The sequence below is a fragment of the Salmo trutta genome, unplaced genomic scaffold (assembly GCF_901001165.1).
Source record: "Salmo trutta unplaced genomic scaffold, fSalTru1.1, whole genome shotgun sequence".
NCBI lineage: Eukaryota > Metazoa > Chordata > Actinopteri > Salmoniformes > Salmonidae > Salmo > Salmo trutta.
The window spans coordinates 208,715-232,297 of NW_021822697.1; the positions used below are offsets into that span (position 1 = coordinate 208,715).

General features: G+C 42.6%; 1 protein-coding gene across 1 annotated transcript; it reads left to right on the forward strand.

Annotated features, from left to right (window-relative positions):
- Nucleotides 1–5,353: 5,353 nt before the first annotated feature.
- Nucleotides 5,354–23,330, forward strand: LOC115183738 (zinc finger protein 271-like). Its single transcript, XM_029744820.1, has 6 exons — nucleotides 5,354–5,926; nucleotides 6,409–6,556; nucleotides 15,308–16,618; nucleotides 21,062–21,466; nucleotides 21,621–22,751; nucleotides 23,081–23,330. Exons 1-6 carry the CDS (start codon nucleotides 5,918–5,920, stop codon nucleotides 23,131–23,133), a joined length of 3,057 nt encoding a protein of 1,018 aa, XP_029600680.1. The 5' UTR covers nucleotides 5,354–5,917; the 3' UTR covers nucleotides 23,134–23,330.
- Nucleotides 23,331–23,583: the final 253 nt, after the last annotated feature.

The window sequence follows — 23,583 nt, forward strand, 5'->3', positions numbered from 1 at the left end:
ATTGGCTCAAAACCATGGTATATCAGACCGTATACCACGGGTATGACAAACCATTTAGTTTTACTGCTGTAATTACATTGGTAACCAGTTTATAATAGCAATAAGGCTCCTCAGGGGTTTTTACATTTATATTTTAGTCATTTAGCAGACGCTTTATCCAGAGCGACTTACTGTAGTGAATACATACATTTCATTTTCATTTCATGCATTTTATTTTATTTTTTGTACTGGCCCCCCGTGGGAATCGAACCCACAACCCTGGCGTTGCACACACACCATGCTGGCGTTGCAAACACCATGCTCTACCAACTGAGCCACAGACAAATCCTTTACAGTGCTTCCTCTGCAGTGGTTTGGGAGCGAAAGTATACCACAGCTAATGTCTGTGTCCAGGTACTCCGCGTTGCGTCATACATAAGACCAGCCCTTAGCCGTGGTATATTGGCCATATACCACACCTCATCGGGCCTTATTGCTTAATTGCAGAATTTAATGGGCATCCCACCACCTACTGTGCGGGATGGAAACCGGATTCTCCCCCAGAAAACTGAACAAACAACCAAAAAGTACCTAGAATAATCGAAATCAGACAACAGATCCCCACACAGGCTCAACGGGATGCTGGGAGGGCGGGCCGTCTTCCGGCAAGTCTTTCGTTGTAAAAAGTCCCTGATACTTTTCTGCTGCATCTACAATAATGTCGTACAGTTTATAACTGTGGCAATGAACGCCACAAAATCTACCTTTTTAACACACCGGAGATGTTTTGACTGGCAGCAAACATTTACTACAGGCTGTGGTGCGTCCACTACCATATCTTCACAAACATCACTTGTTTTCTCAATTCTTTTAATCGCCTCTGCATAGGAGATTTGATTGGTCGCTCTAACTTTTTCCACCTCAATCTCCTTCACCCTTACAGGACACTCCAGGAACTCAGGAGCGTGATCCCCACCACAAGTGCAACACCGTCGTCCTTCTACACACCGTTCTTCATTATACTCCGCCAGTCTGCACACACTTGAAACATGGACAAATCCTTTACAGTGCTTTGTCTGCAGTGGTTTGGGAATGAAAGCTCTTACAGTGTATCTGACATAACCAAGCTTCACATGTGTAGGTAGATGCTCTTCATCATAAAACAACAGGACCGACAGACTTTCTTCTGTTTCTTCATTCACCCAGCGGGTCAGACCCCGGACACCAACCATACCAGGAATTCTCTTCATGTATTCAACTTGAACATCCGTCTTCACCCCAGATGACTCCTCTGACAGGTGTTCTACTCCCAAGTTCAAAGCACGATACTTCTGTTGTTCTGGATTCTCTTGAAGCCCACTGCAAACTTCCTCTGTTCTTCAGAAATATAACGAATCAAAATAAGACCACTCCTGGTCGCTCTGACAGACTCCACTTTTCCCGATGTGTATTTCACATATTCAACATTTTCAACACCTCAAACGGGTTTCCCACATATGCATCCCCTCTCAACAAATGCATCCAAACAAGAAGCGAATCGTTATCATTCATAGACGTTTACATCCACTCCGATTTTAGACAATTTCATTGTTGTTCCAGTTTTTTTCGACACTACTGTTGTCCATTCAGGACATACATCTTCACCAACTTTGAACTTCGAACTCAACAGCCACTTCCCCCAATTTAATCCACCTGCTAGCTTTTCCCTTTTTGACAGATTTTACAGGTTGGGATGAAGTGCTACTACAAAAATCACCACCAATCATGGCTAGGCAAGATTCTGTATTTTCTCTGCGTCTAAACAGCTTTGTGATTTCACATTTTATTTATATTTATAGATTATATACGAGTTTGTTATTAAGGCACATGAAAGTTCACATGTTCAAGAAGGCATTTCTGGAAGAAGAAAAAAAAACAGTTTGATGACGTTCAAACGCCTCTCCTGTGAAATAGTGACATGCGTCATGCGCCCAGCTTTCTGTAACGGGGCACATGTATGTGCTCCTGAACTGGTGGTGAAGGTAGGAAGAAAGAGCAGTAATGTGTTGGAGTGAAAAGTGGTGATGAGAAGAAGATTAAAAACCATGTTCCTGGTGCTTCTGTTAGGTTGAGGGGAGTCGTCACTGGTGTCCCAATATCTATGTCCACAGATGATATTAAAGAACATGTGAAGGGAGGCAGAGAGATTGAGGCCCAAAAGGTTGATCAGTAGGAAAGAGGGTCAAAGAAGTGAAAGCTTATCAGTGCTGCTCATACAAGTACAGAGAGGATTCATCAGTTTCAATGTGAGAATTTGTCCCATCCCTATTGCAGTGTTTTAAATGCCAAAGAATGGGACATGTAGCTGTTCAATGTAAAGGAGGGAAACGATGTGTGAAGGTGAACAGGATTACTGCAAATGTGGAAGCAATGTGAAGGTTGTGTTGTAATTGTGTGTGTGGGGGGGGGGCATTGTGCAGCTTTTGGTGGATGTCAGGTGAAGAAAGAGGCTCAGAGATATAGAATTAGTCATGATGTATTGTATGCAGAGGCTGGTAGACAGATTGGTGGAACTACAGTGGAATGATGGAACTTCCATGGCTGCTCCTGACTAAGTGGACCTAATGTCGGGGCTGGTGTTTCTGATGGTTTCCAGGACACTTTGAAGAATGAATAAAGTTGACTTCATAGCTTTTATTGGTAAGGTTATCAATACGACTCGGGTTGTGGAAAGAAGAAATGCCAGATTGAAGGTTATTGTGGAGACGGCAAAATAGATATTGGGGGTAACAGATGTGACATTTGAAATGGTTGTTGAACTGCTGAATAATCCTAAGGAGTGTTTCAGTATGATATACAGTGCCTTCGGAAAGTATTCAGACCCCTTTACTTTTTCCACATTTTGTTAAGTTACAGCCTTATTCTAAAATGGATTAAATAAAACATGTTCCTCATCAATCTACACACAATACCCCATAATGACAAAGCAAAAACATGTTTTTAGAAATTTTTGCAAATAAAAATTAAACAGATATACCTTATTTACATAAGTATTCAGACCCTCATGTCCCAAAATACAAAGATATTGGTCTGGTGTTCTGCAAGAGATTGAAAAGATCCTAGGGGTCGATCTAGAATTGGACCCAGTTTCTCTACTGTTAGGTCTCCCTAGTAGGCATGTAACTTCTGTGGGTAAGAGGAGGCTTTACAACATCCTCACCTTCGCAGCGAGAAAAAACATACTTTTACAGTGGATTAGTGATAAGGTTCCCTCTATTAAAGATTGGCATAAGATACTATTTGAATGGGTCCCGCTGGAATATCTGACATGTACATTGCACTCTAAGACAGATAAGTTCTACAAAGTATGGGAACCTTACCTAAATTACCTAGAACCTGAAGTATCAGCTATTATGCTGCAAGGATTCTCTTAGAATGGTGATCTATGTATTCCAGAATTACACTGTACGGTCCGTGTGAGGAACTCAACTTCTTGGTTTAAAATGAGCATTTTATTTTATTTATTTATTATGTCTTTATTGTTATTTTTTTTTTCTGTTTATGTTTGTTTAAAATGTATGTATTGAGGGATGCAATGGGGGGGATGGGGTGAGAGAAGCGGGGAGAGGGAAACGGTGGGTGTGTGTGTACGTGCGTGCATACATACGGATATGTGTAAGCGAGTGCTGTTTTTTTTGCCTTGTCTTTGTTGTTGTATCTCTTGATATGGGTGAAAATTGTGAAACTCCAATAAAAAATACTGTTACAAAAAAAAGTATTCAGACCCTTTGCTAAGAGACTCGAAATTGAGCTCAGGTGCATCCTGTTTCCATTGCTCATCCTTGAGATGTTTCTACAACTTGATTGGAGTCCACCTGTGGTAAATTCAATTGATTGGACATGATTTGGAAAGGCACACACCTGTCTATATAAGGTCCCACAGTTGACAGTGCATGTCAGAGCAAAAATTGTCCGTAGAGCTCCGAGACAGGATTGCGTCGAGGCACAGATCTGGGGAAGGATACCAAATAAATTCTGCAGCATTGAAGGTCCCCAAGACCAGTGGCTTCCATCAGTCTTAAATAGAAGTTTGGAGCTGCCAAGACTCTTTCTAGTGCTGGTTGCCTGGCCAAACTGAGCAATCGGGGGAGAAGGGCCTTGGTCAGGGAGGTGACCAAGAACCCGATGGTCACTCTGATAGAGCTATAGAGTTCCTCTGTGGAGATGGGAGAACCTTCCAGAAGAACAACCATCTTTGCAGCACTCCACCAATCAGGCCTTTATGGTAGAGTGGCCAGACGGAAGCCACTCTTCAGTAAAATACACATGACAGCCCACTTGGAGTTTTCCATAAGGCTCCTAAAAACTAAAAACAAGACTTTCTGGTCTGATGAAACCAAAATTTAACTCTTTGGCCTGAATGCCAAGCGTCACTTCTGGAGGAAACCTGGCACCATCCCTACGGTGAAGCATGGTGGTGGCAGCATCATGATGTGGGGATGTTTTTCAGCGGCTGGGACTGTCAGAATCGAGGCAAAGATGAACGGAGCAAAGTACAGAGAGATCCTTGATGAAAACCTGCTCCAGAGCGCTCAGGACCTCAGACTCGGGTGAAGGTTCACCTTCCAACAGGACAACTACCCTAAGCACACAGCCAAGACAACACAGGAGTGGCTTCGGGACAAGTCAATGTCCTTGAGTGGCCCAGCCAGAAACCAGACTTGAACCCAATCAAACAACTCTGGAGAGACCTGAAAATAGCTGTGCAGCAACGCTCTCCATCCAACCTGACAGAGCTTGAGAGGATCCAGAGAGGAATGGGAGAAACTCCCCAAATACAAGTGTGCCAAGCTTGTTGCGTCATACCCAAGAAGACTTGAGGCTGTAATCGCTGTGAAAGGTGCTTCAACAAAGTACTGAGTAATAAGTATTCAGACCCATGTAAATGTAATATTTCAGTAGTTTTTTTTAATATACATTTCCAAAATGTTCTAAAAATCTGTTTTTGCCTCGACATTATGGGGTATTGTGTGTTTAGATTGATGAGTGAAAAAAATGATTTCATAAATTTTAGAATATGGCTGTAACGTAACAAAATGTGGAAAAGTCAAGGGGTCTGAATACTTTCCCAATGTACTGTAGATACAGTTTAATGGGGTAGGAGGGTTGGGGAGTGTTTTTTTGGGGGGGGGGGGGTAGAAGACAGTATTTGGTTGTTATATTATTTTCATGGTAGTGCATAATTGGGAAGATCATGATTAATCGTACATTCCAGCACAGTAGGTGGCGGCATGCACTTAAACGTTTGTTTGCGGACCGCCATGATGCCATAGAGGAAGATAAACTGGTGTTGGCGGTAACGTAGAATGAGTCGGCAGCAGAGTCTAGGACGGACCGGAAGTTAGACCGGAAGCAGGAACACAGTAATGTAGCTAGCTGGTAGCTAACCATGCATATATTATTAATTGTACCGGTAAAAAAAAGTATATATTTTCAAACTGTAACGTTAGTAACAAGCTAGTGTCCCAAAGAGCCTTCTGCTGTTTTGCGGTAATGCGGATTGACAGAATAATCTAACCCGGAAGCTGGCCGGGAAGAAAGAAGATGCTTATGTTGATAGCTAGCTAGCTTAGTTTGGTAGTGTGTGAAATGTGTCTGATATCATTTGATGTCGTTTAAATTAGACTTTGATATTGCCCAACTAGGACTATATACATGGAGCTGTCGATGTTTTCAACGACCATTTCATATAGTTTTGTTATCGGGTCTAGGAAAGTACATTTTCGCTACCGTTGGCGCAAATAGTTAGCTAACTGAGTTGTCGAATAGTTTTGTATGGAAAGTAATCCGCTAGCTAATGTGGCCTCGTGGTGAACAGTCGGGGATTTGAGAAGAATCTGCTTTAGTTTAATTCAGTCACCCAAAACGTTCATAGGAAACTATTTCTGAAGAATTCACGATGAATGAGGTGAGAATGTCTATAGCTAATGCTAAACCAGTCGGGATGGCTCCTAAAGTATCAGCTAGTTAGCTAATTCATTTAGCTATTTATTAAAGTGGCAATCATCAGTTGAAACAATCACAAAGCGTCTTGCTTCCCCTCTTAAAAGCTAATAAAAGCTGAGGGGTGGGCTGAAGAAATGTAACCACTCTCAAATTCATAAACAGGGCTATTGATGCAAGGACTGACCATCCATGATATGAAAATTATAGTTTCAACCATGTTTTGAGGTTATACAGTGTTTGTTTACATTTACTTTGTTGACAAACATTGGAGTAAAACAAGCTGATATATTGGGTTCTGATGGGGAACCACAGTTGAACTACGCTCATGAGGCATTTATAAGTTGTATTCTTCAAGAATCAATGGTATATAGAAGTAATTCATATGTCATGAAATGAATGTAGCTCTAGCAGATTGCCTCTTTAACGTCTTTTTCTTTGTTTTAGGATTCTGCTGACCCATCCAACGCCCCTCTCTCCTACTCCACTAAACCCAACCCTCCAGATTCACTGGTTCCTGACTCTAACCATAGAGAAATACCCAGATTTAACATTGTAGTCAAGGAGGAGGAAGACTGGGACGTGGATAATACTGGTAAATAAACATGCTTAATTAATTACATCTCAGAGATTATACAGTTCCATGACATACAGCAGTTTAATTTTAAATCCACCTGTACATTCTCTACAGGCTATCAGTAGCATGTCAACTATCTATCTACTAGCCCCAACCTTACCCTTATTCTAAACATAACCTGTAACGTAAAATTGGCAAGCAGTTGCTTATCAACAGATGAGTTTGTTGATAGTCCATCTACAGATGGTCACACTATCTGTTTAATTCAATGAAAGGTTAATTGTTTATGGAATAAACACACAGGACAATGACCGATAATAGCTAGAAAATAGTAATAGATTTTGTTTACCCCTGAATTCTTCCATGACACCCACCATCACAGATTCTTATGAAATTGTGTCTGTAGTTAGTAACAGATAAAATTAGTATTCCTGCAACATTATTTTGTTGAAATTACATTTAATCTCTGAGAAATGAAGCTAATTGATTGCATCCAAATGGGCCCTTTTGATTAATAGGATTCACATAATAGTCAAAAAATACCAACATCTGATCTGGACCAAACTTATTCCTACCATTGAGTAAGATACACTACATGGCCAAAAGTATATGGACAATCTTTTAATTTAGATGATAAGGATATTTCAGACGCACCCGGCATGTGTATAAAATCAAGCAGGGCGTCCCGAGTGGCGCAGCGGTATAAGGTACTGCATCGCAGTACTAGCTGTGTCGCTACTGATCCTGGTTCGTTCCCAGGCTGTGATGCGGCTGGCCGCGACCGGGAGGTCCATGGGGTGTTGCACAATTGGGGAGGGTTTGGCCAGCCGTGTTGTCCTTGTCCCATCGCTCTTTAGCGACTCCTGTGTCAGGCTGGGCGCAATCTACTGCAGAGATAGTCTGCAAAGGTCTGTCATACTTTCCAGGTCTATGTCTAAACAGTTCGAGCTTCTAATTTAAAAAATTAATCTCTCCAGAAATAAGTCTCTCACTGTTGCTGCCTGTTATAGACCCCCCTCAGCTCCCAGCTGTGCCCTAGGCACCATATGTGAATTGATTGCCCCCCCATCTATCTTCATAGTTCGTTCTGCTAGGTGACCTAAACTGGGATATGCTTAACACCCCGGCCGTCCTACAATCTAAGCTAGATGCCCTCAATCTCACACAAATGATCAAGGAACCCACCAGGTTCAACCCTAAATCTGTAAACATGGGCACCCTCATAGATATTATCCTGACCAACTTTACCTCTAAATACACCTCTGCTGTTTTCAATCAGGATCTTAGTGATCACTGCCTCATCGCCTGCATCCGTTATGGGTCAGCGGTCAAACGACCACCCCTCATTACTGTCAAACGCTCCCTAAAACACTTCTGCGAACAGGCCTTTCTTATCGACCTGGCCCGGTTATCCTGGAAGGATATTGACCTCATCCCGTTAGTAGAGGATGCCAGGTTGTTCTTTAAAAGTAATTTCCTCACCATCTTAAATAAGCATGTCCCTTTCCCGACCAGCACAAAACATCCTTTGGCGGCGTACTGCACTAGCATCTTTTCAGGGAAGTCAGGAACCAATACACACAGTCAGTTAGGAAAGCAAAGGCTAGCTTTTTCAAACAGAAATTTGCATCCTGCAGCTCTAACTCCAAAAGGTTCTGGGACACTGTAAAGTCCATGGAGAATAAGAGCACCTCCTCCCAGCTGCCCACTGCACTGAGGCTAGGAAACACTGTCACCACCGATAAATCCACGATAATCGAGAATTTCAATAAGCATTTCTCTATGGCTGGCCATGCTTTCCTCCTGGCTACCCCAACCCCGGCCAACAGCTCCGCACCCCCCGCAGCTACTTGCCCAAGCCTCCCCAGCTTCTCCTTCACCCAAATCCAGATAGCAGATGTTCTGAAAGGGCTGCAATACCTGGACCCGTACAAATCAGCTGGGCTAGACAATCTGGACCCTCTCTTTCTAAAATTATCTGCCGCCATTGTTCCAACCCCTATTACTAGTCTGTTCAACCTCTTTCGTATCGTCCGAGATTCCTAAAGATTGGAAATCTGCCGCGGTCGTCCCCCTCTTCAAAGGGGGTCACACTCTAGACCTCTTGACCGAAACTGTTACAGACCTATAGTCTTCGAAAGCCAAGTTAACAAACAGATCACTGACCATTTAGAATCCCACTGTACCTTCTCCGCTGTGCAATCCAGTTTCCGAGCTGGTCACAGGTGCACCTCAGCCACGCTCAAGGTACTAAACAATATCATAACCGCCATCGATAAAAGACAGTACTGTGCAGCCGTCTTCATCAACCTGGCCAAGGCTTTCGACTCTGTCAATCATCGTCTTCTTATCGGCAGACTCAACAGCCTTGGTTTCTCAAATGACTGCCTCGTCTGGTTCACCAACTACTTTTCAGACAGAGTTCAGTGTGTCAAATCGGAGAGCCTGTTGTCCGGACCTCTGGCAGTCTCTATGGGGGTACCACAGGGTTCAATTCTCGGGTCGACTCTTTTCTCTGTATATATCAACGATGTCACTCTTTCTGCGGGTGATTCCTTGATCCACCTCTACGCAGACGACACCATTCTGTATACATCTGGCCCTTCTTTGGACACTGTGTTAACAAACCTCCAAACGAGCTTCAATGCCATACAACACTCCTTCCGTGGCCTCCAACTGCTCTTAAACGCAAGTAAAACTAAATGTATGCTTTTCAACCGATCACTGCCCGCACCTGCATGCCCGACTAGCATCACTACTCTGGACGGTTAAGTGGTTAAGCATATTAAGCATCTCCAATCCTAAATTAAATCTAGAATTGGCTTCCTATTTCGCAACAAAGCCTCCTTCACTCACGCTGCCAAACATAACCTCGTAAAACGGACTATCCTACCAATCCTCGACTTCGGCAATGTCATTTACAAAATAGCCTCCAACACTCTACTCAGCAAATTGGATGCAGTCTATCACAGTGCCATCCATTTTGTCTCCAAAGCCCCATATACTACCCACCACTGCGACCTGTATGCTCTCGTCGGCTGGCCCGTGCTACATATTCGTCGCCAAACCCACTGGCTCCAGGTCATCTATAAGTCTTTGCTAGGTAAAACTCCGCCTTATCTCAGCTCACTGGTCACCATAACAACACCCACCCGTAGCACGTGCTCCAGCAGGTATATCTCACTGGTCATCCCCAAAGCCAACACTTTCTTTGGCCGCCATTCCTTCCAGATCTCTGCTGCCAATGACTGGAATGAATTGCAAAAATCGCTGATGTTGGAGACTTATCTCCTTCACCCACTTTAAGCTTCAGATATCTGAGCAGCTCACTGATCGCTACAGCTGTACACAGCCTATCTGTAAATAGCCCGTCCAACAACCTACCTTATCCACATATTGTTTTTTACTTTTTTTGTTCTTTTGCACACCAATATTTCAACTTGCACATCATCATCTGCACATCTATCACTCCAGTGTTAATTTGCTAAATTGTAATTACTTCGCTGCTATGGCCAATTTATTGCCTTACCGTCTTACTCCATTTGCACACTGTATATAGATTTTTCTATTGTGTTATTGACTGTACGTTTGTTTATCCCATGTGTAACTGTTGTTTTTTGTTGCACTGCTTTGCTTTATCTTGGCCAGGTTGCAGTTGTAAATGAGAACTTGTTCTCAACTGGCCTACTTGGTCAAATAAAGGTCAAATAAAAAATAAAAAAATGAAAAATGCACGCTGACATGGTCGCCAGGTGTACGGTGTTTCCTCCAACACATTGGTGCCACTGGCTTCCGGGTTAAGCGAGCATTGTGTCAAGAAGCAGTGCGGTTTGGTGGCGTCGTGTTTCGGAGGACGCACGGCTCTCGAACTTCGCCTCTCCCGAGTCCGCACGGGAGTTGCAGCGATGGGACAAGACTGTAACTAGCAATTAGATATCACGAAAAAGGGGTAAAAAAATAAAACATTTAAAATTAAATTGACATTTATAAACTAAAATCAGTCACACAGCCATGCCATCGCCATAAACAAACATTGGTAATAGAATGGCCCGTATTGAAGAGCTCAACTGAGAAATCCAATCAAATTCTCAAAAGGCATCAACCGACCCCACACCCCAATGCCAATCTCACCTTAACAACCAGTACAGTATCAGTTCTCTGTCTGACAAGTAGTACGAAGCTGCGGCTTGGAGTATTGCTTCTCCATACTATGTAATGCATTCCCTGTGAATCTGGGGATGTTTTTTTCCCTCTGTTCAGAGAAATTATCCATTTAAATAACTTGCATTATTTACCATAAATTTGTGTGCAAGTTCCAGGTTTTTCCCACGAGATGTTGCTGTTCCTGCCACATAATTTTATACATTTTACTGGTCTCCTGTGTTTATTAAATTGATCAAAAACATTTTCCATGCAACTTTGGGTAGAAATGAATAGCTTTTGATTATGATGAATTTGAATGATGATGAATGAGGTCATCCTCACAAGTCAAGCCAGTCCTCCCATGAAAGCAATCGAGTTTGTCCATCTCTTAGCAGCCTGATACTTTAACCAAACTCTAGTGGGCAAAACCTGGTTCTTCCACAATAATTAATGGCAAATAATGCAAGCATCTTCAATGGCAATTTTGTCTGAACAGAAATAAAATAAAATCACCAGATTCACAAGGATTAAAGAACGAATAAGCAATACTCCAAGCCGCAGTTCTTATCAGACATACAGTGGCTTGTGAAAGTGTTCACCCCCTTGGCACTTTTCCTATTTTGTTGCCTTACAACCTGGAATTAAAATATATTTTTTGGGGGGGGTTTGTATCATTTGATTGACACAACATGCCTACCACTTTGAAGATGCAAAATATTTTATATTGTGAACCAAGAAATAAGACAAAAAAATGAAAACTTGAGTGTGCATAACTATTAACTCCCCGAAGTCGAGCCACCTTTTGCAGAAATTACAGCTGCAAGTCTCTTGGGGTATGTCTCTATAAGCTTGGCACATCTAGCCACTGGGATTTATGCCCAATATTCAAGGCGAAACTGCTCCAGCTCCTTCAAGTTGGATGGTTTCCGCTGGTGTACAGCAATCTTTAAGTCATACCACAGCTTCTCAATTGGATTGAGGTCTGGGCTTTGACTAGGCCATTCCAAGACATTTAAATGTTTCCCTTTAAACCACTCGAGTGTTGCTTTAGCAGTATACTTAGGGTCATTGTCCTGCTGGAAGGTGAACCTCCATCCCAGTCTCAAATCTCTGGAAGACTGAAACGGGTTTCCCTCAAGAATTTCCCTGTATTTGGCGCCATCCATCATTCCTTCCATTCTGACCAGTTTCCCAGTCCCTGCCGATGAAAAAACATCCGCACAGCATGATGCTGCCACCACCATGCTTCACTGTGGGGATGGTGTTCTCGGGGTGATGAGAAGTGTTGGGTTTGCGCCAGACATAGCGTTTTCCTTGGTGGACAAAAAGCTATATTTTACTCTCATCTGACCAGAGCACCTTCTTCTATATGTTTGGGGAGTCTCCCACATGCCTTTTGGCGAACACCAAACGTGATTGCTTATTTTTTTCTTTAAGCAGTGACTTTTTTATGATTATTTCACTTATAATTCACTGTATCACAATTCCAGTGGGTCAGAAGTTTACATACACTAAATTGACTGTGCTTTTAACTTCTTACGGATCAAATCCCGTTAACGGGATAGATTTGACAACATCCGGTGAAATTGCAGAGCGCCAAATTCAAACTACAGAAATATAAATATTGAACATTCATGAAAATATAAGTTTAATACATCAAAATAAAGTTTAACTTCTTGTTAATCCAGCCGCTGTGTCATATTTAAAAAGGGCTTTACGGCGAAAGCACACCATGCGATTATCTGAGGACAGCGCCCCGCATACAAAAACATGAAAACCACTTTCAACCAGGCAGGTGCAACACGAAAGTCACAAATAGCCATGTAATAAATACCTTACCTTTCAAGATCTTCATCTTTTTGCAATCTCAAATGTCTGTGACACAATGAATGGTCGTTTTGTTCGATAAATTCCTTCTTTATATCCCCAAAATGTCAGTTTTATTTGGTGCGTTTGATTCAGAAATACACCGGTTCCAACTCGCCCAACATGACTACAAAGTATCTAATAAGTTACCTGTAAACTTGGTCCAAACATTTCAAACAACGTTCCTAATCCAACCTCGGGTATCCTAAAGTGTAAATAATCAATAAAATTTAAGACGGGATAAACAGTTTCCAATACCGAAGAAAAATAACACGGAGTGCGCTCCTGTTCACTCGCAACAAAAGACTAGAGACCTTCTGAGTGACACATAGAAAGAAGAGGACTACTTTTTCATTTCTCAAAAGAAAAACATCAAACAAGTTCTAAAGACTGTTGACATCTAGTGGAAGCCATAGGAACTGCAATCTGGGCCCTAATAAATCAGGTTTCCCATACAAAATAATTGGAAAACACAATGACCTCAAAACAAAAATTCCCTTAATGGATTTTGCTCGGGGTTTCGCCTGCCAAATCAGTTCTGTTATACTCACAGACATTATTCTGACATTATAACAGTTTTAGAAACTTCAGAGTGTTTTCTATCCAAATCTACTAATTATATGCATATCCTAGCTTCTGGGCCTGATTTAACAGGCAGGTTACTTTGGGCACGCTTTTCATCCGGACGTGAAAATACTGCCCCCTATCCCTAAGAAGTTTTTTTTAAACAGCTTGGAAAATTCCAGAAAATTATGTCATGGCTTTAGAAGCTTCTGATAAATTATGTCAATTAGCCTAAGTCAGTTGGAGGTGTACCTGTGGATGTATTTCAAGGCCTACCTTCAAACTCAGTGCCTTTTTGCTTTACATCATGGGATAATCAAAAGAAAGCAGCCAAGACCTCAGAAAAATAATTGTAGACCTCCACAAGTCTGGTTCATCCTCGGGAGCAATTTCCAAACGTCTGAAGGTACCATGTTCATCTGTACAAACAATAGTACGCAAGTATAAACACCATGGGATTTCGCAGCCATCATCCCGCTCAGGAAGGAGACGCGTTCTGTCTCCTTGAGATGAACGTACTTTGGTGCGACAAAGAACAAATCAATCCCAGAACAACAACAAAGGACCTTGTGAAGATGCTGGAGGAAACAGGTACAAAAGTATCTATATCCACAGTAAAACTAGTCCTATATCGACATAACCTGAAAGGCTGCTCAGCAAGGAAGAAGCCACTGCTCCAAAACCGCCATAAAAAAGACAGACTACGGTTTGCAACTGCACATGGGGACAAAGATTGTACTTTTTGGAGAAATGTCCTCTGGTCTGATGAAACAAAAATAGAACTCTTTGGCCATAATGTCCATCGTTACGTTTGGAGGAAAAAGGAGAATGCTTGCAAGCCAAAGAACACCATCCCAACCGTGAAGCACGGGGGTGGCAGTATCATGTTGTGGGGGTGCTTTGCTGCAGGAGGGACTGGTGCACTTCACAAAATAGATGGCATCATGAGGCAGGAAAATTATGTGAATATATTGAAGCAACATCAAGACATCAGTCAGGAAGTTAAAGCTTGGTCGCAAATGGGTCTTCCAAATGGACAATGACCCCAAGCATACTTCCAAAGTTGTGGCAAAATGGCTTAAGAACAACAAAGTCAAGGTATTGGAGTGGCCATCACAAAGCCCTGACCTCAATCCTATAGAAAATTTGTGGGCAGAACTGAAAAAGCCTGTGCGAGCAAGGAGGCCTACAAACCTGACTCAGTTACACCAGCTCTGTCCGGAGGAATGGGTCAAAATTCACCCAATTTATTGTGGGAAGCTTGTGGAAGGCTACCCAAAACGTTTGACCCAAGTTAAACAATTTAAAAGCAATGCTACCGCATACTAATTGAGTGTATGTACACTTCTGACCCACTGGGAATGTGATGAAAGAAATAATTCTCTTTTATTCTGACATTTCACATTCTTAAAATAAAGTGGTGATCCTGACTGACCTAAGACAGGGAATTTTTACTAGGATTAAATGTCAGGAATTGTGAAAAACTGAGTTTAAATGTATTTGGCTAAGGTGTATGTAAACTTCTGATTTCAACTCTATACTGAGATCATGTGATACTTACATTGCTCACAGGTGGACTTTATTAAAATAATTATGTGACTTCTGAATGTAATTGGTTGCACCAGATATTATTTAGGGGCTTCATAGCAAAGTGGGTGAATACATAGGCACGCACTACTTTTCATTTTTTTTTTTTTTTTTATATATTTTTTGAAACAAGTTCTTTTTTTCACTTTACCAATTTGGAATATTTTGTGTATGTCATTACATGAAATCCAAATAAAAATCAATTTAAATTACAGGTTGTAATGCAACAAAATAGGAAAAAACACCAAGGGGAGTGAATACATTTGGAAGGCACTGTAAAGAACTGATACTGTAACGCTGGTTGTTTGGGTGAGATTGGTGTCTGCGGATGACTTTTGACCATTTTAATTGGATGTCCGGTACTATATTTACTGAAGATCATATGAATGAATCCCTTAAATTAGAATGTCCAATTTGGGTGCAATCAATCAGCTGAATTTCTCAGAGATCAAATTACGTTTGAACAAAAATAATGTCTCAGGAACGCTTATCTTATCTGTGTCTAACTATAGAACCGATTTCAGAACAATCTGAGAGGGCTGGTGTTGAAAGCCTTTTTCTTGTGTTTTTTGAGGTTGAATGACCCCCCCTTCCCCCCTTATTTTCCAGTTGAAAAAGGAGAGAGTTCTAACTCCAGCTCTAGTGATGGGGCATCAGCAGAACCTGAACAGCACCAGGAGAATCCTAGAGCTAAGAAGCTTTGGCGCTGCCCAGAATGTGGAATAGAGATCGCTCACCCATCTAATTTCAACAGACACCTGAGAACACACACAAACCTTGCTAAGGAGTCTTCCGTCTGTCCAATATGTGGAAAAGACTTTGTTCACCCCTCCAAACTGAAGAGACACCTCCGAACACATACAGGAGAGAAGCCTTACCAGTGCTCTGTGTGCGGGAAGCGATTCACACTGAAGCCCCACCTGGAAAGACATCAGATGACCCACCCTGGAGAGAAGCAGCCAGACGCAACAAAGAAGCACCCGTGCTCCGATTGTGGAAAGGAATGTTTCTCTGCATATGAACTGAAGATGCACATGAGAAGGCACACAGGGGAGAGACCTCACCAGTGCTCCTTCTGCGAGATGAGCTTTGGCTGTAAGGGAACTCTATCGAGACACGTACGACGCCATACAGGGGCACCCACACCAAAACCTTACCAATGCTCACAGTGTGGGAAGAGATACGAGTCACCATCGAGGCTCAGGCAGCATCAGACTATGCACACTGGAGAGAAACCTTACGAGTGCTCTGATTGCGGGAGGGGTTTCGTTTCGACCGAAGGTCTTCGCAAATGTCAATGCAGCCATGCCAGTAACCATAGCAACCAGGGTACACTGGGAATTCCAGATACGGCGTCATCAGACAGTCAAACTATGAATATCAAGATCAAAGACGAGGAACAGGAGCTGGCAATTAATGTCAAAGAGGAGGAGGAGGAGGAAATTGGTGTTTTTGTCTACGCTGATAGAGAGAAACCTTACCAGTGTACCTCCTGTAAAAATACGTTTGTTCACCGTAGCTCTCTAGCAAAATACAAACAATCCCACACTAGTGTCGCACAATACAGCTGCTCAGAATGTGGGAAGGAATTCAGCCAATCGCAGACTTTTAAGATACCCATGCAACAGCACACCGGAGAGAAACCGCACCACTGCTGTCAGTGTGATAAGAGTTTCTCAGCTTCGGCCCTTCTCAGAAGACACCAGATGTTTCACCCTAGTGTGAACTCTTACCCCTGCTCTCTCTGCAGAAAGAAATTCTCCTCATCAGCAAATCAATCCTGTCTCCATGCCGGAGAAGGAACTGTGGCTAGCCTGAGCCGAGCTCCTGGACAGGGATCACAGCAGCAGGTGTCTGCAGCTGAGGAGGAGTCTGTAGTACTGGATGTCAAAGTGAAAGAGGAGGAAGATCCTGCTTTTGGTGAGAAAAAGCGTGTATTTTATAATATAGCTTTGATATTTAATGGGTCCATACTTGCGACCTCTTGCTTAAGCTTTAACCATGAGAAAACTTAGCCATATGCTAACACGACCAGCTGACAGCATGAGAAACCGTAACCCTATTCTAGCACGGCCAGCTGACTGCATGATTATTTCCTGTAACAAATTCCACATCAGCCAATATTTAAAAAAAAATGTTTTTATACATATTGTGCTTTATATATACAGTACCAGTCAAAAGTTTGGACACACCTACTCATTCAAGGGTTTTTCTTTATATTCACTATTTTCTACATTATAGAATAGTGAAGACATCAAAACTATGAAATAACACATATGGAATCATGTAGGAACCACAACAATTTATTTTATATTTGAGATTCTTCAAAGTAGCCACCCTTTGCCTTGATGACAGCTTTGCACACTCTTGGCATGCTCTCAACCAGCTTCACCTGGAATGCTTTTCCAACAGTCTTGAAGGAGTTCCCACATATGCTGAGCACTGGTCCTGTACAAAATTGGTAGAATAACCCTTACACAGCCTGGAGGTGTGTTGGGTCATTGTCCTGTTGAAAAACAAATGATTGTCCCTCTAAGCGCAAACCAGATGGGATGGCGTATCACTGCAGAATGCTGTGGTAGCCATGCTGGTTAAGTGTACCTTGAATTATAAATAAATCCCTGACAGTGTCACCAGCAAAGGACCATCACACCACCACCTCCGTGCTTCACAGTGGGAAACACACATGCGGAGGTCATCCGTTCACCTACTCTGCGTCTCACAAAGACAGTGGTTGGAACCAAAAATCTCAAATTTAGAGTCATCAGACCAAAGGACTGATTTCCACCGGTCTAATGTCCATTGCTCGTGTTTCTTGGCCCAAGCAAGCCTTTTCTTCTCATTGGTGTCCTTTAGTAGTGGTTTCTTTGCAGCAATTCAACCATGAAGGCCTGATTCACACAGTCTCCTCTGAACAGTTGATGTTGAGATGTGTCTGTTACTTGAATTTATCTAGGCTGCAATTTCTGAGTCTGGTAACTAATGAACTTATCCTCTGCAGCAGAGGTAACTCTGGGTTTTCCTTTCCTGTGGCGGTCCTCATGAGAGCCAGTTTCATCATAGCACCTGATGGTTTTTTGCTACTGCACTTGAAGAAACTTTCAAAGTTCTTTAAATTTTCTGAATTGACTAACCTTCATGTCTTAAAATAATGTTGGATTGTCCTTCCTCTTTGCTTATTTGAGCTTTTCTTTCCATAATATGGACTTGCTTTTACCAAATAGGGCTATCTCCTGAATACCAACCCTACCTTGTCACAACACAACTGATGGGCTCAAACGCATTAAGAAGGAAAGAAATTCCACAAATTCACTTTTAACAAGGCACACCTGTTAATTGAAATGCATTCCAGGTGACTATCTAATGAAGCTGGTTGAGAGAATGCCAAGAGTGTGTAAAGCTGTCATCAAGGCAAAGGGTGGCTACTTTGAAGAATCTCAAATATAAAATATATTTTGATTTGTTCAACACTTTTTTGGTTACTACATGATTCCATATGTGTTATTTCATAGTTTTGATGTCTTCACTATTATTCTACAATGTAGAAAATAGTAAAAATAAAGAAAAACCCTTGAATGAGTAGGTATGTCCAAACTTTTGACTGGTTGAGGATGGAATAATACTGTGAAAATGACAAAACTATGATAATACCCTTTTTGTGTAAGAGCTGTTTGAAACTGCCGCCTGAAATTTCAGCCTGTTGTGTTGGGATCGCCTCATTACCAACAACAACGAGACAGCCTACAGGTAGGAGGTGAGGGCCCTGGTGGAGTGGTGCCAGGAAAATAACCTCTCCCTCAAAGTCAACAAAATGAAGGAGCTGATCCTTAGACTGCTGCCCTATGTACATAGTCACTGTTACTAGCTGGCTACCACCATGTGTTCTATCCAGCATCTTAGACTGCTGCCCTATGTACATAGTCACTGTTACTAGCTGGCTACCACCATGTGTTCTATCCAGCATCTTAGACTGCTGCCCTATGTACATAGTCACTGTTACTAGCTGGCTACCACCATGTGTTCTATCCAGCATCTTAGACTGCTGCCCTATGTACATAGTCATTGAACACTGGTCACTTTAATTATGTTTACATCCTGTTTTACCCACTTCATATGTATATACTGTATTCTAGTCAATGTTCGTCCAATATAACTACTGCTGTACACACCTTTTCTATTCATATACTGTCTATACATTATACACTGCTCAAAAAAATAAAGGGAACACTAAAATAACACATCCTAGATCTGAATGAATTAAATAATCTTATTAAATACTTTTTTCTTTACATAGTTGAATGTGCTGACAACAAAATCACACAAAAATAATCAATGGAAATCCAATTTATCAACCCATGGAGGTCTGGATTTGAAGTCACACTCAAAATTAAAGTGGAAAACCACACTACAGGCTGATCCAACTTTGATGTAATGTCCTTAAAACAAGTCAAAATGAGGCTCAGTAGTGTTTGTGGCCTCCACGTGCCTGTATGACCTCCGTACAACGCCTGGGCATGCTCCTGATGAGGTGGCGGATGGTCTCCTGAGGGATCTCCTCCCAGACCTGGACTAAAGCCTCCGCCAACTCCTGGACAGTCTGTGGTGCAACGTGGCATTGGTGGATGGAGCGAGACATGATGTCCCAGATGTGCTCAATTGGATTCAGGTCTGGGGAACGGGCGGGCCAGTCCATAGCATCAATGCCTTCCTCTTGCAGGAACTGCTGACACACTCCAGCCATATGAGGTCTAGCATTGTCTTGCATTCGGAGGAACCCAGGGCCAACTGCACCAGCATATGGTCTCACAAGGGGTCTGAGGATCTCATCTCGGTACCTAATGGCAGTCAGGCTACCTCTGGCGAGCACATGGAGGGCTGTGCGGCCCCCTAAAGAAATGCCACACCATGACTGACCCACCGCCAAACCGGTCATGCTGGAGGATGTTGCAGGCAGCAGAATGTTCTCCACGGCGTCTCCAGGCTGTCACGTCTGTCACATGTGCTCAGTGTGAACCTGCTTTCATCTGTGAAGAGCACAGGGCACCAGTGGCGAATTTGCCCATCTTGGTGTTCTCTGGCAAATGCCAAACATCCTGCACGGTGTTGGGCTGTAAGCACAACCCCCACCTGTGGACGTCGGGCCCTCTTACCACCCTCATGGAGTCTGTTTCTGACCGTTTGAGCAGACACATGCACATTTGTGGCCTGCTGGAGGTCATTTTGCAGGGCTCTGGCAGTGCTTCTCCTGCTCCTCCTTGCACAAAGGCGGAGGTAGCGGTCCTGCTGCTGGGTTGTTGCCCTCTTACGGCCTCCTCCACATCTCCTGATGTACTGGCCTGTCTCCTGGTAGCGCCTCCATGCTCTGGACACTACGCTGACAGACACAGCAAACCTTCTTGCCACAGCTCGCATTGATGTGCCATCCTGGATGAGCTGCATTACCTGAGCCACTTGTGTGGATTGTAGACTCCGTCTCATGCTACCACTAGAGTGAAAGCACCGCCAGCATTCAAAAGTGACCAAAACATCAGCCAGGAAGCATAGGAACTGAGAAGTGGTCTGTGGTTACCACCTGCAGAACCACTCCTTTATTGGGGGTGTCTTGCTAATTGCCTATAAATTCCACCTGTTGTCTATTCCATTTGCACAACAGCATGTGAAATTTATTGTCAATCAGTGTTCCTTCCTAAGTGGACAGTTTGATTTCACATAAGTGTGATTGACTTGGAGTTACATTGTGTTGTTTAAGTGTCCCCATTTTCACTTAGGGGTGTACTCACTTTTGTTGCCAGCGGTTTAGACATTAATGGCTGTGTGTGGAGTTATTTTGAGGGGACAGCAAATGTACACTGTTATACAAGCTGTACACTCACTACTTTACATTGTAGCAAAGTGTCATTTCTTCAGTGTTGTCACATGAAAAGATATACTCAAAGATTTACAAAAATGTGAGGGGTGTACTCACTTTTGTGAGCTACTGTACATATTCCGGACTGTTCTGATACATTTTGGTGGGATTTGTATGTATTATTAGGTAATACTGCACTGTTGGAGCGAGAAACATAAGCATTTCGCTGCACCTGCTATAACAACAGCAGAATACTGTGTACACAACCAATAACATTTCATTTGATTTTAAGTGGAACAACCTTGACTTGGAGGTTTAAAATATCCCTCTGGTGGTTAGCTTAGTGCTAACTGTGCCAGGTTATCTCATGGGAAAAGCTAACATGTAGAATTTTCGAGAAAAGTATGGACCCTATAATTTTACAATATCTATTATTTTCTGTTTAGTCAGGAACACCATTTTGACTTAGTCAGTTGACTAATTTGAGTAAATCCATACTTATGTCTTTACCACAGCAGAGAGACCTGACCACTGCTCTGAGAGCGAAGGGAGTCCCTCTACATCAGGACTACCTGAACAACACCAGGGGAATCACACAGCTAAGAAGATTCACTTTTGTTCAGTGTGTGGAAAAAACTGTCACAAGTTATCAAAACTACAAATACATATGAGAACTCACACAGGAGAAAAACCTTACTCCTGCTCTGTCTGTGGGAAGCAATTCAGTGAGAAAGGAAACCTGAAAAAACACCAGACGTTGCACACAGGAGAGAAGCTGTACAGTTGCTCCGTGTGCAGGGAGAGTTTCTCTTCATCGTCAATTCTTACCAAACACCAGAGAATGCACACAGGAGAGAGTCATGGTCTGACACCAGCACTGGTTATTAAAGTGAAAGAGGAGGAAGAGGATCCTGCTTTTGGTAAGTTAAAGGGACTTATTCTGTAAGGGCTTGAATTGCAAAAAAAAATGTTTATACATCTTTGTATTACTTTCAGTTATTCAAAGGACAAAAAATATTTTTTGTTACAGTTCCACATTTTCGCATAGTTTATCCATCCCATCTTATCCCACAGCAGAGAGACATGACCACTGCTCTGACGGTGAAGGGAGTCCCTCTACATCAGGACTACCTGAACAACACCAGGGGAAGCACACAGCTAAGAAAATTCACTGCTGTTCAGTGTGCGGACAAGACTGCAAAAAGTTATCAAAACTGATAATACATATGAGAATACACACAGGAGAAAAGCCTTACCCTTGCTCTGTGTGTGGAAAGCAGTTCCGTGTAAAAAGACATCTTCAAGACCACCAGAAAGTGCACACTGGAGAGAAACCTTATGTCTGCTCCAAATGTGACAAGAGTTTTGGTTTCGCTTCAGCCTTGAAAAGGCACCAGTGGTTACACACAGAAGAGAAGCCTTACTCCTGCTCTGTGTGTGGGAAGGGTTTTAGCTTACAATCACGCATGAAGGAACACTTCCTGATGCACTCAGGAGAGAAACCCCACTCCTGCTCTGTCTGTGGAAAGAGTTTCAGCCGTCCAGATCAGTTAAAGGACCACTCTCTGCAACACGCAGGGAAACCCCACCACTGTTCTATGTGTGAGCAAAGCTTTGCCTTGTCTAAACAACTGCTGAAGCATGAGAAGACTCACACAGGAAAGAGACCTTACAGTTGTTCTGTATGTGGGAAGAGTTTCAGCGAGAAGGCGTATCTTGAAGACCACCGGTCAGTGCACACTGGAGAGAAACGACATCCTTGCCCTGATTGTGACAAGAAGTTTGGATGTGCTTCGTCCCTGCGTAAACACAGACTGTTGCACATAGAAGGGAAATCCCACTCCTGCTCTGTGTGTGGGAAGAGTTTTTCTGAAGCACGTAACTTGAAGGAGCATTTCCGGACACACACTGGAGAGAAACCTTACTCCTGCTCTGTCTGCGAGAAGAGTTTTGCAAGATCAGCAAGCCTTAAAGTCCACCACAGATATCATACAGGAGAGAAACCCTACAGCTGTGCTAAATGTGGCCAGAGCTTCATTAGTTCTCAAAAACTTCAGAGACACCAGAAATCTCATGCTGGTTTACCACCTGTTGAGTTTCAAAACCCTGTAACAATTGAAGGAGAGAGGGAGGGAGAAGATGAGGAAGTTGGGGGTCTGATTCATTCAGATGGAGAAGAGGTTGGTTGGGATCTTCATCGTCTCGGTAAGTGGAAGCAGAACAGCCATGAATTACATTAATACAATATTAACTTTGAATGAACATCGCTCTTTTATTTAAAAATCCAATGCTGCTAGTTTTAACTCTATATGACTTTTAAATGTTTTTTTTAAGTACCCTGCTGTGATTGTTTTCAATTAAAATAAACAAAAATCTTCGTAGATAAGAGAAAATTCTCAAGCAAGAATTGTATTATTATCATAATTTCACAGTATTTTTTTCCAACCTCATTGTGTGGAAATGTGTATAAAAGACAGGAAATCACATTTTTCACTGCACTGGACCTTGTAACCTATGTTTTCTCATTCACACAGACGAGAGTTCGGAGGGGAGAGCCTCTACATCAAGAGAACCTAAAAAAACCTAGGGGAATCTCAAAGCTCACAGATACAGTTGCTCTGTGTGTTGGAAAGACTGGCAATGGTTATTTTATCTGAAAAGACACATGACAAGTGGCCAGAGATTTACCACTTCTCAGAGTCTTGGGAGAGAGAAGAAGAGACACCACAGCCCACTTCCTGAGGAGGACCAGGCTGGCGGGATCAAGACTGAAGAGCACTCCAATAGTATCATAGATGAAGAGGAGGAGGCAACCTCTTATGTCAACGGTAGCACGGTGGAAGGGGGGAAACAAGAACTAGCCCTAAACATCTTGACGTAAAAGATATACAGTGCAGTCGGAAAGTATTCAGACCCCTTGACTTTTTACAGATTTTGCTACGTTACTGCCTTATTTTAAAATTAATTACATCGTTTTTTCCCCCCTCATCAACATTCACACAATACCCCGTAATGACAAAGCAAAAACAGGTATTTT

What these genes read in the sequence shown, in the direction of transcription:
- LOC115183738 (XM_029744820.1), top strand. An exon ending in CTGGGACGTGGATAATACTG is followed by an intron (nt 6,557 to 15,307) that starts GTAAATAAACAT and finishes CTTATTTTCCAG; the next exon opens with TTGAAAAAGGAGAGAGTTCT. An exon ending in TTGGGATCTTCATCGTCTCG is followed by an intron (nt 22,752 to 23,080) that starts GTAAGTGGAAGC and finishes TCATTCACACAG; the next exon opens with ACGAGAGTTCGGAGGGGAGA.